Source organism: Carcharhinus amblyrhynchos, chromosome X, assembly GCF_965287045.1.
Source record: "Carcharhinus amblyrhynchos chromosome X, sCarAmb.v2.hapA, whole genome shotgun sequence".
NCBI lineage: Eukaryota > Metazoa > Chordata > Chondrichthyes > Carcharhiniformes > Carcharhinidae > Carcharhinus > Carcharhinus amblyrhynchos.
Genome location: NC_137359.1, coordinates 2,402,896 through 2,419,949, shown reverse-complemented (window position 1 = coordinate 2,419,949; position 17,054 = coordinate 2,402,896). Strand labels below are relative to the sequence as shown.

The 17,054-nt window shown below is 44.6% G+C and overlaps 1 protein-coding gene across 1 annotated transcript in view; it reads left to right on the top strand.

The window, feature by feature from the left end:
- Window positions 1–296: 296 nt before the first annotated feature.
- LOC145361895 (G-protein coupled receptor 39-like) overlaps window positions 297–17,054 on the top strand; it is a 59,827-nt gene continuing 43,069 nt past the window's right edge. The window contains exons 1-2 of the mRNA XM_080217884.1: window positions 297–363; window positions 9,739–10,356. Coding sequence (XP_080074010.1) covers window positions 297–363; window positions 9,739–10,356 — 685 coding nt within the window. The remainder of the gene's footprint in view (window positions 364–9,738; window positions 10,357–17,054) is intronic.

The following is a 17,054-nucleotide window of genomic DNA, read 5'->3' as shown; positions in this document are numbered from 1 at the left end:
TTTTTGAGTAGAAATGCTGGGGGAGAGCGAATTCCAATTTTATTCGTTCATCAGATTGACCAAATTTTTTTTCACTTTGCATTTGATGTACCCATGTGCAAAATTAAATTAATTAATGTCTCAACCTATTTGTTCAAACCAAAGCAAAAAACAACACAATTGAAATATCTTGCAACCTCGTTATCTCTAAGGCGATTCCACAGGGTATAAATTAAAGGCACATTGAATGTATCACTCAGAGCTTAACACGGGCAGTTTCCCAACTGCACAAAAGGAGAGATCAGCTCGCAATTAAAATGCACAAACCATCAGTTGGCATCGGAAAAATATTCTACACGATCCTTGCCATCATTGGTGTTCCAGGTATGTGACCAGATCCATTGAAATAATATGTGTTGTTTCCTGTCATTATTCTGAGATTAATCACATTTTTAAACACAAACTCTCAGTGATAACATGTTCTTTGAACGATTATCTGTCAATTGATTCAATAATCTTGTTTGTTCAAAAAATAAACGCTGATTTTATTCACAAATTCCACCAATTAACATCTTACTTATTCAACAGGAACATGCTGCAGGTGTCACACAAATCGGGGTGTCAGTGTTCACCCGAGGAAGACTTTCAAGTTGTCTTTTTATCAGGGTGGAATTGTATTTTGTGTGTGTGTGTGTGTGTGTGTGTGTGTGTGTGTGTGTGTGTGTGTGTGTGTGTGTGTGTGTGTGTGTGTGTGTGTGTGTGTGTTTGTGTGTGTGTGTGGGTGTGTGTGTGGGTGTGTGGGCCTGTGTGTGTGTGTGTGGGTGTGTGTGTGTGTGTATGGGTGTGTGTGTGTGTGTGTGTGTGTGTTTGTGTGTGTGTGTGGGTGTGTGTGTGTGTGTGGGTGTGTGGGCCTGTGTGTGTGTGTGTGGGTGTGTGTGTGTGTGTATGGGTGTGTGTGTGTGTGTGTGTGTGCTTGGTGTTGGTGATCCCAAGTCAAATTAGACTGTATCTTGCCAGCGACCATTTATTATTGGGTCCCCTTAACATTAGGTTGAGTGTTTGGTCCCAGCTGGAATGGAATAGTTTGTCGCGACACTGAAATCAGGCTTGCTTGGCGAACAGTCTCTCCATTCCTATTTGAGCCATACAAGATGATCAAAGGATTGGATAGGGTGGACAGTGAGAGCCTTTCTCCTCGGATGGTGATGGCTAACACGAGGGGACATAGCTTTAAATTGAGGGGTGGTAATTATAGGACGGATGTCAGAGGTAGGTTCTTTACTCAGAGGGTAGTAAGGGCGTGGAATGCCCTGCCTGCAGCAGTTGTGGACTCGCCAACTTTAAGGGCGTTCGAATGGTCTGTGGATAGGCATATGGATAACATTGGAATAGTTTAGGTTAGAGGGTCATTAGATTGCTTCCACTGGTCGGCACAACATCGAGGGCCGAAGGGCCTGTACTGCGCTGGAATGTTCTATGTTCTATGTTGTAGCCTTTCTGCCATGCCAGTCTAATTTATGGAAATCAGTATAAGTTTGACTGTCTTTGGAAGTCGTTGTGTTATCACTGTATCAATAGAAAGATCTCAAAATTACAATTGAAGTAAACTAGTCTGTGTTAAAACGAGGAATAAACTGCATTACCATGATGGTGTTTTATTCGGGTGAGGGGCGGCATTAGTGAGAGCGATTGCAAAATTTTGAGGCATTGTCTCAGTGGGAGGGACTGCATTCGTGTGAGGGATTGTTTTGGGGAAGGCATTGTGAAAGTGCGGGGGATTGTATTAGTGTGAGGGCTTGTATGCGTGTCAGGGATGCTGTTAGTGTCAAACATTGTGTCAGTGTGAGTTCCTTCACTGGAATGGAGAGAGAGGACAAGGGCACTGAGACATTCGATCATCAAGAAGGATGGTTTCATATTACATCACTTTCCAGATACTCCATCACTTGAATTCTGCAATTAATATTCGAAAATGTTCCTCTTCAATCACTATTATGAATGGGTACATTTAAATAAGGGGCAGCTACAACATAATGGGTGAATGGGCCAGGAAATGGCAAATGAAATTTAATGTTGGCAAGTGTGAGGTGGTCCGCTTTGGTAGGAAGAATGGTAGGAAGGACTATTACTTACGGGGCGAAAAACTGCAGCAGGCGACGGTGCAGAGGGACCTCGGGGTCCTTGTGCATGAGTCGCAAAAACCCAGCTTGCAGGTGCAGCAGGTGGTCAGGAAGGCGAATGGGATGCTGGCCTTCATAGCGAGGGGGATTGAATATAAAAGTAGCGAGGTCTTGCTGCAGCTGTATAGGGCATTGGTGAGGCCGCAGCTGGAGTACTGTGTGCAGTTTTGGGCGCCGCACCTGCGCAAAGATATTTTGGCCTTGGAGGGAGTGCAGAGGAGGTTTACTAGGCTGATACCGGAGTTGAGGGGGTTGAGCTATGAGGAGAGGCTGAATAAACTAGGCTTGTACTCGTTAGAGTTTAGAAGAATGAGGGGAGATCTCATTGAGACGTATAAGATGATGAATGGGATGGATAGGATCGAGGTGGAAAGACTCTTCCCGCTCAAAAAAGACAGTAGGACCAGGGGGCACAGCCTCAAGATAAAGGAGGGGCGGTTTAGAACGGAGTTGAGGAGGAACTTCTTCACTCAAAGGGTGGTGAATCTCTGGAATTCTCTGCCCGTTGAAGTGGTGGAGGCTGCCTCGCTAGATATTTTTAAGACGCGGGTTGATGGGTTTTTGATAAGCGAGGGGATTAAGGGTTATGGGGAGAGGGCAGGAAAGTGGAACTGAGCAGCGACAGATCAGCCATGATCTTATTGAATGGCGGGGCAGGCTCGAAGGGCTAGACGGCCTACTCCTGCTCCTATTTCTTATGTTCTTATGTTCTTATACAATGCTCAAGAACACGCCCGAGGCAGCCACTCTGACATTTTGGATTTTCATTCCTGCATGATCAGGATCAAATGAAGGCCATTTCTGGAATGAAATGAGAACTGGATATCATATTGATTATGTTTGTGTGAACAGTACAAGTGCTTGGGGAACACATCTTCAAATCTTGTTAATTCATCAATTTGACCAGGATTTTTCATTTAAAGATTGACATATCCCCATGCAAAATTAAATTAACTGATGTCACCATCCATTTGTTCAAATCAAAGAGTAAAGGAAAAACATTGAATTATCTTACAACGTTATTACCCGCCAGGCGATTCCACAGGGGATAAATTCAAAGCTTTTTAAACGGAACAGCTTAGTCCGGGTTGTTTTCCAATAGCACGGAAGGAGAGGTCACTCCGCACTGAAAATGCATGAACATCGGGAAAATGTTCCACACGAACCGTGCCATCATTGGTGTTCGTGGAAAGTGACCAGATCCATTGAAAGAGTGTGTGTGTTGTTTCCTGCTCTTATTCTGCGACTGATCACGTCACTGTCCGTATTAGACGCATGTATACAGAAAATCTGCAGTGATGGTAGGTTCCTGGAAGCCTTATGTCTGTGAATTATTTCAACTGTATGTGTGTGGTGTTGGCGAGTGGGTGCCCCAAACAAAATTCGACCCTCCCTTGACAGCGACCATTTATTAATGAGTCCTCTGAGAATTTGGGATTATCTTGAGTGTTGGGTCCCAGACTAGAATTGAATAGTTTGTTATTTTTTTACATTTCAAGTCATGCTTACTGGCGTCTAATCTCTCCATTCCAGGGTGCAGCCTCTGTGTTTTGCCAGTGTAATATATGGGAAAGACGGAAAGTTTGGCTGTTTTTGGAAGTTGTTGTTTCATCAATGTATCAACAGAAATATCTCGCAGTTACTATTGACGTAACCTGGTCTGAATAGAAATATACGACTGAGTGATGTTTAAATCACCCGGTCATATTGTTCGAATGTTCAAAACCACGTTTCAAGGACATTTACTAATTATATGCATGGTGAGTATAAATTCTCAACTTGATTTATTTTTCACCATTAACCCATGCCCATGCCCTCTGTTTGTTTTTCTCCCCTAAGCTCAGTGGAAAAAGCCTGCTTGCATTCACTCTAATCATACCCATCAAAATCTTATACACCTCTATCAAATCTCCCCTCATTCTTCTACGCTCCAAAATGGCAGAGGTCTCCGGTAATACATGGATGGCAGTTCAGTGTTGATGTATTCCGTCAATGGTGTGAAGTGTCTTGAGTGTTCCTGGAATGACACTCATCCAGGTTAGTGGGCAAGATTTCAACACTTGCCTGCGGTGTGAATGTTTGATAAGTCAGGGTTACTTCCTGCAGAATTTTCTCTCCAAACATAAGAGTGTTGCTTTGAAATCTGTACCCGTCTCGTTTCCTGGAGGAATGCAGGCGAAGATAAAACAGAAAAAAAGGAAGTGTAGGATAGGGAAAAATAATAAAGCACTACACATACACCACACAATGTCGCAAGTGCAGGGATGAAGTGAAAAATGGAAATAAGAAAATCAAACAGAGAACATAAAAACGATTCCTTGGTAAAGTTCAATAACATACAATGGTGCTTTACCAATATATTTCAGAGTTACAAAAAATGTTAATGAAGGAAATACTTTGCGAGCTATCAGAGATGGAGACGTGAACTTGTGTTTCGAAGCAGGAGCTGTGGGAAGTGAATATTTTGTCTGAACAAAGGAAAGGGACGATGCAGATTTAATAGAGCAAGAGGAATACTGAGAGTTTGGACACGATAATGAGAAAGAGAGAGAAAGTACTCAAAGCGTTGGAATGCCTGAAATATTTGAACTTCCCAGGGAACGAATGAAGGTTTTTATGCTTCGTAAAGGAGGTCACGGACGAGATAGCAGATGCTCTGAGGATGATTTTTCAAATCTCATCAGTTATATGGAAAGGAACCAAAGGACTGGAGAAATGGAAATATTGTCCCATTATGTTAAAATAGATGGAAGGAAATGCTGAACAATTACAGGCCTTTTCGCCTTACACTAGAGATGGGCAAACGAGTAGATTCAATCCAGAGAAATAGGTTAAACCATCATGTCTAAATGCATGGACTAGTCAGGGCTAGTCAGTATGGATTTGTTAAATGAAAGTTTTGCCTCACAAGTTTCATTGAATTCTGTGTGGAAGTGACAAGAAGGGTTAATGAAGGTAGCGTGAAAATGGTTTTGTACATTGATTTTAGCAAGGCATTGAGTAATGTCCCACAGGCAGATTGGTCAAAAAGAAAGGAAAAGCCAGTGGGATACGTGTTAATCCAGAGAATTGGATAAAAATAGTTTTGAAACACAGAGTAAAGTTTGAATGATTTCCCTCAGATTGGAAAGTTGTTTCAAGTGGTGTTCCACAGGTCTCAGTGTTGAGACCCTTGCAGTTTAATTAATGATTTGGATGTGAAAGTGGGTTCTCAGTTGGCAGACTTGCAGACGATACAAAGATTCAACGAGCGTAGCGGCTAACTATAATCTCCGAACTGATATTGTTGTAATGACGGACTGGGGGGTAAATTGGCAGATGGATTTTAGCACAGGGAAGTAGGAGGTGATGGAATAGCGAGGTGAAACAGTTGTCAGAGTACACAATGAATGGGAACATGTGAAGTGGGGTCGATGAAGTGGGGTAGGTGAAGTGGGAGGTCCCGAAAGGTTTGGGATTATTTTCCTTGGGAGGAAAAGAAAGCCGATGAGTTACTTGATTGAGGCGTCCAAATGAATAAGGGGAAGGAATAGAATGGGTAGAATAAAATTGTTTCCCTTGGTGGAGAATTCTATAACCAGGGGACATAAATTCCAGATATTAGAGGGAGGTTTTTCACACAGAGGGTAGTGGGGGTATGAAATGCTCTGCCAAGTAAGGTGGTGGAGGCAAACACGCTAGAGTCCTTTAAGAGTAACTTAGACAGGCACATGACTGAGTTGGAGATGGGTGGATATAGGAGATTGTTTTAAATAAGGGTCATTAGCATTGGGGCGTCCCTGGTAATGTAAATGGGTATAGTATGATAATAATGTATTTCTCTTTTCATTCGCAGGTTTGAAGTCGGTCCACCTCGTGTCCAACGAGGGGCATACACGTGATGGATCGTACTGGGGCTGCTCTTGGTTGTTCGAGATTGGCCTAGTGCTTCATGTCGTTAGTGTGTGCCAAAACTGGACCAGGTACTGGGCAAGACGACAGCTCAGTGACTATCGCTGATCGCTGTGCAGACACATGGATTTGGGCCGGTGTCTGTGGGAGTTTGCGCATTCTCCCCGTGCTTGCGTGGGTTTTCTCCGGGTGCTCCGGTTTCCTCCCACAAGCCAAAGACATGCTGTTAGGCTGATTGGCAGGAATAAATTGTCCCTCAATCAGTTTTCCCTCAATCTGGATGGCCATAAAACATTAGACAGGGGCCATGGGTAGAGAGGTGGACTGGTGGTGTTGAGATGGCGGCGTGGGCTCGTTGGGCCGAAGGGCTGTTTCCCGGGCTGATTTTGTTCTTTGTTCTTTGTCCAAATAAGTGGCAGATGTGTCGAGGGGATGTAAGGACGAGCATTTTGACGCAGAGGGTAGACGGTGCCTGGGATTCGCTGCCTGGGTAGGTAGTGGTGGCAGATTCAGTCTTTACAATGGATCTGCGACTTAACTGTTGTGAGCTGCAGGGCCATGGGAGGGGTGTAGGGATTAGAAAGGGCACCTGGGTGTCATGGAGCTGGCATGGACAAAGTGGACTGAATGCCCCCTCCCCCCGGGCTGTAACTTTTCTCTGGTTCTATGTTCCGTGGTGGGGGTACGTCATCTCGGAGCTGTCATGATCCTGAGGGATTTTGATATTGGGTGGGTTTGTTCCACGGGACCATATATGTTCCTGCGGTACCTGATGTCTTGGGAGCGAGTTTGGACTCTGATCCTTCAGGGGGAAGGGGTAGGCTGCAGATCCTATGGACCGCTGTCTCAAATCAAGTTCTGCTTGCTTCCAAGAAAGTGATTCTGAATGTGAGCGAGTCTGATCCTCAAGGCTGTGAGCTTGTGGGGGGATTATCCTGGAGTGGAGGATCTGTTCCTGCCTTCTCAATGAACGAGGAGAGGCGTTTTCACTGCAAGGAAGGTGGGCTTGATACAACCTGTAGAAGGTGGTCACACTCTGAGTTTAGACTGATGTCAGTGGGATCGTGTACTCCTTAGAGCCTCTTCGTCAGACGGGTTCAAGCTGGAGGGGTGTCTGATCCTGCATTTATTCTGAGATTTGTGTAACCCTTTGGAGGGTTTGCGATGCTGAGGGGGTGTTTATGCTGCGGAGGGAGAAACGTAATTCACAAAATAAAAAAAAAATCATTCGTGTGTGTGTGTGTGTGTGTGTGTGTGTTCGTATGTGTGTGTGTGCATGTATGTGTGTGTGTGTTTGTGTGTGTGTGTGTGTGTGTGTGTGTGTGCGCGTGTGCATGTGTGTGTGTCAGACTCTTTCAACCAATAAGGGATTTATTGGTGTTCTGCTCCTGTTGAACTTAAAGATTACGTTATCTCTGGTCAAATGCTGCTGCTTTCCTTTATATTTCTCTAAATCCATCTCCCAGGGATCTCAATACCCCACATATGTGTTAGATCATCACTGCCGGCTGTTAAAATCTCCTAAATTGTACGATTAAATGGAATTTTGCATCTCTTTACAAACTCAAGATGTTTTTTTTTCAGGTAATTTTGGTAAATAATTGATCCTTATAGGCAATGTCAAATGATAAGAACTATCATTCAATAATCATTTCCTTGCCTCCTGTTCTCTCTGATGGAGTAGGTTATTGCAAAATAAAAATGAATGTGATATCCTACATTCCACGCATTCTTGAATTTGAAATGCCTTGTGATCCTTTTTGAGAGAAGAAATCCGAGGCTAACCTCCATTGGAATACACAATTAATGTCATGTTCCTTCTGGGAGAAACACTTTAAGATCTAGTTTTACAATCTTGATAAGATTTCATAGTTTCAAACATAATCAGAATGGTTATCTGCTTGCACATGCACGACAGGGTCTGATGCTGAGGGAATGCTGCTTTGGAACAGGAATGGCTCTGATTCAATGAGGTACAGAAGTGTAGATGTCATCGTGAAGGTCCCCCAACCCTGGAGAGGGGTCTGCAAGTGTAGGGTTGCTCATGCCTCTACGACCTGATCTCAGGAAGGAATTATTGATGTGAGGGGCAAACAGAGGGAGGATCAAGGCTCTGCTGACAGTGGGCGCCTTAGGGGATATAATCCTGATTGGCATGATTCCGAGGGAATGGCGCAAACCCTGACTTATTCCTGAGTTGTTTCTGGAAAAGTGTGCCTGATGCTGAGCAGTATTTGAATATTACGAATGTGATTTGGGTTTGGTTAAAATCTGTAAGACAGATGTCACCAGGAAGACATATGTAACATAGAACATAGATCACTACAGCACAAACAGGCCCTTCGGCCCACAAGTTGCGCCGATCACATCTATACCTACCAAGCCATAGAACTATCTGTAACTTGCAATCCCATTAGATCCCATATACTCATCCAGAAGTCTCTTAAAAGACCCCAGCGACTCCACCACCACTGACGGCAGCCGACTCCATTCACTCACCACCCTCTGAGTGAAAAACTTACCCCTAACATCTCCTCTGTACTTGCCTCCCCGCACCTTAAACCTGTGTCCTCTCGTTGCGACCATTTCAGCCCTGGGAAATAGCCTCTGAGAATCCACCCTATCTATTCCTCTCAACATTTTATAAACCTCTATCAGGTCGCCTCTCAACCTTCGTCTCTCCAGGGAGAAGAGTCCCAGCTCCCTCAACCTGCCTTCATAAGGCATACCTCCCAATCCAGGCAACATCCTTGTAAATCTCCTCTGCACCCTCTCAATAGTTTCCACATCCTTCCTGTAGTGAGGCGACCAGAACTGTGCACAGTACTCCAAGTGAGGTCTGACAAGGGTCCTATAAATTTGCAGCATTACCTCCCGACTCCTAAACTCAACCCCTCGATTAATGAAGGCCAGTACACCATGTGCCTTCTTGACCACATCCTCCACCTGCGAGGCGATTTAAGAGTCCTATGGAACCGGACCCCAAGATCCTTCTGCTCTTCAACACAGCAGAGACTCGTACCCTTGATATTGTACTCCTGCATCCCATTGGTTCTGCCAAAATGCCATATTTGCTTCTGAAAAAAAAACAGAAAATGTTGAAAAACCTTAGCAGGTCTGGCAGAATCTGTAGAGAGAGACTGGAACCAACCCTTCCAGTCTGGGAGAATATTAATCAGAGCTTTTATTGTATTTTATTTTCTGGGAAGGACCTGAGATATTGGGCAGGCCTACTCCTGAGGAGAATTCAATCACAACATTCTTCATTTCAGTGGTTGGAGCTGATGTGAAATGGGATCGATCATCGGGAATGCCCAACGCTGCAATGGGTCCATTCTTGGGGGTTGGGGTCTTTGGGGAAGAAATGTGTTGATACCAGCGTGAACAATGTTCAATACTGTGGGATGGATTAAAATGGAAGAGTGAATATTATTTGAAAGAGCGTCAGACAGGGCGAAGGCGCTATAATACTGCTTCTGTTTCCTTACTGTGAGAAGGAATTTTATCAAGCGGTACCTGAATTATCTAACAGCCAGTCTCAAGGAAAGTGGTGTTACTGGTGGGTTCTGATATTGAAATGGGAAGTGCAATGTTCCTCACCAAAAAGTTTGAGTTCCTGTGTACACAATGGGCTCCAGTGGGCAGACATTTGACACATGACTTACAGTCTCTTTCCTTTTTCCTCTAGTGAATGTACTAGGAATTGTGATCCTCTCCCAGGGAAAGTGTGGCCTCTCCAAATGCACCACTCTCTACCTTGTATCGATGGCAATGGCGGATCTATTGGTCATTATATGTCAGGTCATACTGACTCATATCAAGTATTACTATTTCCCATCATCCTTCCTGGACATCACCCCGATGTGTAGTGTCCGCATTGTCTTGATTAGCGCGGCCACAGACTGTTCAGTCTGGTTCACCGTCACTTTCTCTTTTGATCGGTTTGTAGCCATTTGTTGCCAGGATCTGAAAAGGAATTTTTGTACCAGAAAAACTGCAGCCGTGGTTCTTCAGATAACATGCATCCTGCTCTTTTTGCAGAACATCCCCTTTTATTTTGCATACGAGCCCGGAGCAATCATCGACAATGTATCGTGGTACTGTGATATCAAGCCAGGTTATTTCACTAATCCCATTTGGGTGGGATTAGACTGGTTTGATACGATTCTCACGCCATTGGTTCCATTTGCGTTAGTTCTGCTGCTCAACTCTCTGACAGTCAGACACATTTTCGTGACCAGTCGAGCACGTAAAGGCCTGAGGTCCCAGGGCTACACAAGGAATTACAGTGACCCAGAGATGGAGAGTAGGAAGAAGTCCGTGATTTTACTCTTCTCTATATCTGGCAGCTTCATACTTCTGTGGTTGGTGAATGTTATAGAGTTCTTCTATTATATCATTGCTGGAAAAAACACAATGGGTTCCACCAATTCTGAATTGATATTTCAACAAGTTGGATTCATGTTGCTCAATTTAAGTTGCTGCACAAACACATTTATATATGGACTGACTCAGTCCAAGTTCAGAGAGCAGCTCAGGAATGCAGTTAAATATCCAGTTACAATTTTTCAGTTAATGACGAAACAAAACAACTGAGAATAACACGGAGGTGGATCCCTGTATTTCATTTGAAGAATAAACAAAAAAAAACTCAAACGGCCCTGTCTACAAACGGAGAAGAACAGTGTACATAGAACATAGAACATCGAACACTACAGCACAAACAGGCCCTTCGGCCCATGAGTTGAGCCGATCACATCAACACCTATCTATAACCCCCAATCCCATAAAACTCCATATACTCATCCAGAAGTCTTTTAAAATACCCCAGCGAGTTCGCCTCCACCACCACCGATGGCAGCCGATTCCATTCACTCACCACCCTCTGAGTGAGAAACTTACCCCTAACATCACTTCTGTACTTTCCTCCCCGCACCTTAAACCTGTGTCCTCTCGTAGCGACCATTTCAACCCGGGGAAATAGCCTCTGAGAATCCACCCTATCTATTCCTCTCAACATTTTATAAACCTCTATCGGGTCGCCTCTCAATCTACGTGTCTCCAGGGAAAAGAGACCCAGCTCCCTCAACCTAACTTCATAAGGCATGCCTCCCAGTCCAGGCAACATCCTTGTAAATCTCCTCTGCACCCTCTCAATAGCTTCTACGTCTTTCCTATAGTGAGGCGACCAGAACTGCGCACAGTACTCCAAATGAGGCCTGACAAGGGTCTTATAAAGTTGCAGCATTACCTCCCGACTCCTAAACTCAATCCCTCGATTCATGAAGGCCAGTACACCATACGCCTTCTTGACCACCTCCTCCACCTGCGAGGCTGATTTAAGAGTCCTGTGGACCCGGACTCCAAGATCCTTCTGCTCTTCAACACTACTAAGACTCCTGCCCTTGATAGTGTACTCGTTCATCCCGTTGGTTCTGCCAAAATGGACGACTACGCATTTATCCGCGTTGAAGTCCATCTGCCACTTCTCCGCCCAGTCCTGTGTCCTATTTATGTCCTGCTGCAACTTTTGCCATCCTTCCAGACCATCCACAACACCACCGACCTTCGTGTCATCAGCGAACTTACTTACCCATCCTTCCACTTCCTCATCCAGGTCATTTATGAAAATGACAAACAGCAAGGGTCCTAGAACAGATCCCTGGGGCACTCCACTGGTGACTGACATCCATTCAGAAAAAGACCCATCCACAACCACTCTCTGCCTTCTGCAGGCAAGCCAGTTCTTGATCCACAGGGCCAAAGGCCCTTGGATCCCATGCCCTCTCACCTTCTCAAGAAGTCTTGCATGGGGGACCTTATCAAACGTCTTGCTGAAGTCCATGTACACCACGTCCACGGCACTTCCTTCGTCAATGTGTTCAGTCACATTATCAAAGAACTCAACTAGGCTCGTAAGGCACGACCTGCCCTTGACAAATCCATGTTGACTATAATTTCAGGCTGGACCGGACATCAACTTTATCCTCCATTTATTTCATGCTCAACTCACGAGGGAGCTCCACTGCCACCGAATGTAATTTTAGAACCAGTGTGTAATGTTTGCAATCCTACAGTCCTGCCACAACACTTTAGGCTCAGAACCATCGAATTATGGCTCAGGCATAAATTCCACTCTGACTTGTCTCAGTGTCAGTGAAAGCACCTCAAACTGTACTGATCCCTTTTAAATGTTAAGTAGGTAAGCCAACCCAATAGTTAATCTTTTATAATTAGCAAAATCAATTTTCTGAATTACCTCCCTATAACATTGAACAAAGAACAACACATCCCGGGAAACAGGCCCTTCGGCCCAACGAGCCTGGGCCGCCATTTTAACAATGTGCTTTTCCTCCTCCACCCTTGACCCATGTCTATGCTTATGGCACTGCACATTGGAAACCAGATTGAGGGGAGAATAATTTAGGGACAATTTGTTACACCAATCAGCCTAAGAGCACACCTTTGGGGTGTGGGAGGAAATCGGAGCACCCGGAGGAAACCCACGCAGGCACGGGGAGAATGTGCAAACTCCCACAGACACCGGCCCAAATCCATGTATCTGCACAGCTGACAGTGATAGTCACTGAGCTGCTGTGGTGCCCATCTGCTGGTCCAGTTTTTAGCGTACACAAACGACGTGAAGTACTAGGCTACTCTCGAAACACCCAAGAGCAGCCCACGCACGACCCACCGTGTGTACGCCCCTCGTTAGACAACAAGGTGGACGAACACACCAGTGGAGTAAAAGAGAAAAACATCAACACACGTAACAGTTGATTTCCAGGAACGTCCCGAGCCTCTGATCCTTATTTAAAACCGTTTCCTATCACCCTCCATCCCTGTTTCGCTCATGTGACTATCTAAGTAAACCTTAAACAAGTCCAGCGTGCCTGCTTCCTCCACCTTACTTGGCAGTGCATTCCATACCCCCACGACCCTCTGTGTGAAAAACCTCCCTCTAGCATCCAAATTATACCTCTCCCCCTCACCTTAAGCTCGTGGTCCCTCGTGATATTTGTCTCCAATCTGGGGAAAAGCCTGCCACTGTTTACTCTATCGATACCCTTCATTATCTTCCACACCTGTATTAGATCCCCCCTCAATCTCTGTCTTCCTAAGGAAAACAGCCACAATTTACCCAATCTTTCCTCATAACCCAATCCTTCCATACCAGGCAGCACCCTGGTAAACCTCCTCTGCACTCTCTCCGTGGTCTCCACATCCTTCCGCATCACCTCGCATTTATCAGGATTAAATTCCATTTGTCATTTATCTGCCCAATATACCAGCCTATCTATATTTTGCTGTGTTGCCTAACACTCCTCCTCACTATCCGCCAATCCTGCCATCTTTGTGTCATCTGCAAACTTGCTGATCACACCACGTACGCCTTCTTCCATAACATTTATATATATTATGAATACAAGAGGTCCCAGTACTGAGCCCTGTGGCACACCACTGGTGACCGACCTCCAGCTGGAAAAGGACCCTTCCACTGCTACTCTCTGTCTCCTGTTGCCTAGCCAATATCAATCCATCCAGATATCTGGCCTTGTATCCCATGAGCCTTTACCTTTTCCACCAACCTACCGAGGGACTTTGTCAAACGCCTTACTGAAATCAATGCAGACAACATCAACGGCTCGTCCTTCGTCGACCGTTTTTGTCACCTCCTCAAAGAATTCTACCAGATTCGTAAGGCAAGACCTCCCCTTAACAAAGCCATACTGTGTATTTGTAATCAGATCGCAACGCTCCAAATGCGTATACATCCTGTCCCTAAGAATTTTTTCCAACGACTTTCCTACCAGTGACGTCATACTCTCCGGCCTATAGTTACCATGGTTACCCCTACTACCCTTTGTAAACAGCGGTACCACATTCGCTATCCTCCAGTCCTCTGGGACCTCACCTGTGTCCAAAGAAGAGACACAGATTTGCGTCAGAGGCCCAGCAATCTCATCTCTCGCCCATCTAAGCAGCCTAGGATAAATGCCATCAGGCCCCGGAGATTTATCAGTTTTAATGCTGCCTAAAAGACGAACACTTCCTCCCTCGTAATGGATATTTCTTTCAATTGGTCTACAGCTCTCTCCAAGACAGTACAAGACACGAAGCCCCTCTCCTTCGTCAATACTGACGCAAAGTATTCATTCAGGATCTCCCCCATTCCCTCAGACTATAAGCACAGGTCCCCTCCTCCGTCCCTGAGAGGACCGATTTTCCCTCTAGCCACCCTTCTGTTCCTAACATCGGAGTAAAATGCCTTTGGATTTTCCTTAATCCGATCCGCCAAAGCCATTTCATGGCCCATTTTCGCCCTTCTAACTCCCCTTTTGAGCTCCCTCCTACTCTCTCTATATTCCTCCAGCGCTCTCTCCATTCCCAGTTGCTTAGACCTAACATATGCCCGTCTCTTCCTCCTGACCAAGTCCTCAATTTCCCCTGTAATCCACGGCACTCTAATCCTACATTTCCCATCCTTCATTTTAACCGGCACATGTCTTTCCTGCAACCTTTTCAGTTTTCCATTGAAAGCCTCCCACTTGCCAAACATGGACTTACCCTCAAACAAACTCTCCCGATCAGTATCCATAAGCTCATGCCAAATCCGGCTGTAACTTGCCTTCCCCCAGTTTAGCACCCTCCCCTTTGGACAGCACTCAACTTTTTCCATATTATCCTAAAGTAGACAGAGTTGTTGTCACTGTTGCCACATGTTCGCCCACTGCAACCTCAACCACCTGACCCGGCTCATTACCCAGAACTAAATCCGGCAAAGCCCCCTCTCTAGTAGGGCTAGTTACATACTGCCCCAAGGACCCTTCCAGTACACATCTTACAAATTACTCCCCATCCGAACCCCCGTCTCTGGGCACCTTCCAATCCACTCCAGGAAGATTAAAATCTCCCACTACAACAACCCTATTCTTTCTGCACCTATCCAAACTGTCTTTACACATGCCTTCTTCCACTGCCCATGGGCTGTTGGGTGGCCGATAGTACACCAATATTTTTAAGATGCCATACAAATGAAAGCTGAATTCATGAATATATCAGCACAATTCAGACACAAATCATGCAAAAAAAAGTAAATTGCCAATGCATAACTAAGCCGGGGGAACAGGTCCAATAGATAAATGTTCCTTCAATAGAACCGGACTAAATTGGTTCGAGAAATGCTGAATCATAAGAAACCATTTTTGAGAGAGAACTTCCATAAAACGGACAGGCGAATGACAGGTCAATATTTGAAGGTTCAAAATATGTTTGATTAAAGGACATGCCATTGTTAGACTTACAGAACAGCGAATGAATGAAATCGCTTTTAATTAAGTGCTGGGCTGTATAATCTGATAACAAAAACTAGAACCAATTCTGCTGTTTGGCATGAAATCTGAGATCTTTTGTGAAAGCCTGCGAGCTCATTAGTTGTTTTGGTGAAAGCATTGATCTCCCATTTTGGGCCAAAATGAGATTTGTCTTGTCCGAATTGTATGTTTGTCTGAATATTGTTAATTTGTGATGTTTTTGTTTCAATCGCTTGAATGTGTTAATAAAAAAACGAGTTTAATTGAAGAATTTAATTGAACTGAATAAACATTTTCTCTTTCTGAAATGAAATGTTGAATAAAGACTTTAAATTAATCAGACCACCGAAAATAATTTCCCACATCAGATGGGTAATGAAAATGGTGACAACAGTAAAAAGAGGCATTCAAAGGAATTCCATACGGCTGGAACACGATGAACGAAAGTGTGGGGATGGGGGCACCCCACCTTGAGGGGGAGCAGTTTTGTCAGAAAATAGGCATTAAATGACTCATGAATAAAGGCACAAGAATCGACTGCAGTTGGATTGCATGGACTCATTGGAGTGTCTGTAGCAATCGCTATTTCTTTACAGAATCTTGCAGCGATATCGATTGAGGAGCTAAGGAACAGACGCAGGCCATTCAACCCCTCTAACCTGCTCCGCCATTTAATAACATGGTGGTTGTGCTGAAAATAATCTCAAATTTATATTTCGCCTGCGCCCGACAACATATCATTGCCTTGCTTGCCAGGAATCTATCTAAACATGCCATTACCGTGTTGGAAGTGAAGGCAGGCGAGATGTTTTATCGTTGTAATTTAGACTTACTAACCTTTCTGGTCTTCAACACTTGTCTGAAATGCTTCAAACGGATTCACACATTTCCTTAAATGAAGAGCCCAAAGTTGAACACACTGCTCCAATAAGTGCTGACCAGTACACAGTACAACTGAAGAGCAACCTTCCTCCGTCTATATTCAATTTCCCACATAGTAAATGCTAACATTGGAACGATCGATTGGCCACAGTTCATAAAGAGACCATTCAGCTCGTCGAAGCTTCATCAAATTTCCTAAAGAGGATTTTACCCAGGCTCACCACCCACCCTATCACCATAAACCGTGCACTCACCACGGCAAACCCTCCAAAGCTACTTTAGATACCAAGCGGCAATTTAACATGACCAATCCACACAATCTGCAAACCTTTGGACTATGGGTGCAAAGCGGAGCACCCGGAGGACACACACAAACACGGGGAGAATGCACAAAATCCACACAGACAATGAACCGAGGCTGGGAATGAACCCAGCTCCCTGGTTCTGTGAGGTATCAGTGCAACCCTCATAATACTTCCTTACTTAATTTCTCACCGTGCCTGCATGCTCGTTCTTGTCATTCCTACTCTTGGAACCCAGACTGATCTGCACCACTGTGTGGAGAAATTATATTTTGTTGTTGCCTCTTATATTGTTTTCAAAATGTACCATTCTACTCATCTTTGCGCAATCACAACCCTTAATTCCTTCATGTAATTTATTCAATCTCTTGGAGGGTCCTGATTGTTTGAGATTCTTAAGGAGTTTGTGCTGATGCATTGCATTTAGCGTGTAACATATTACATTGCTGTATTAGCTTGAGGTACGGAATCATATTGTGTTGTATTAGATTGAGATGTGGAATCAT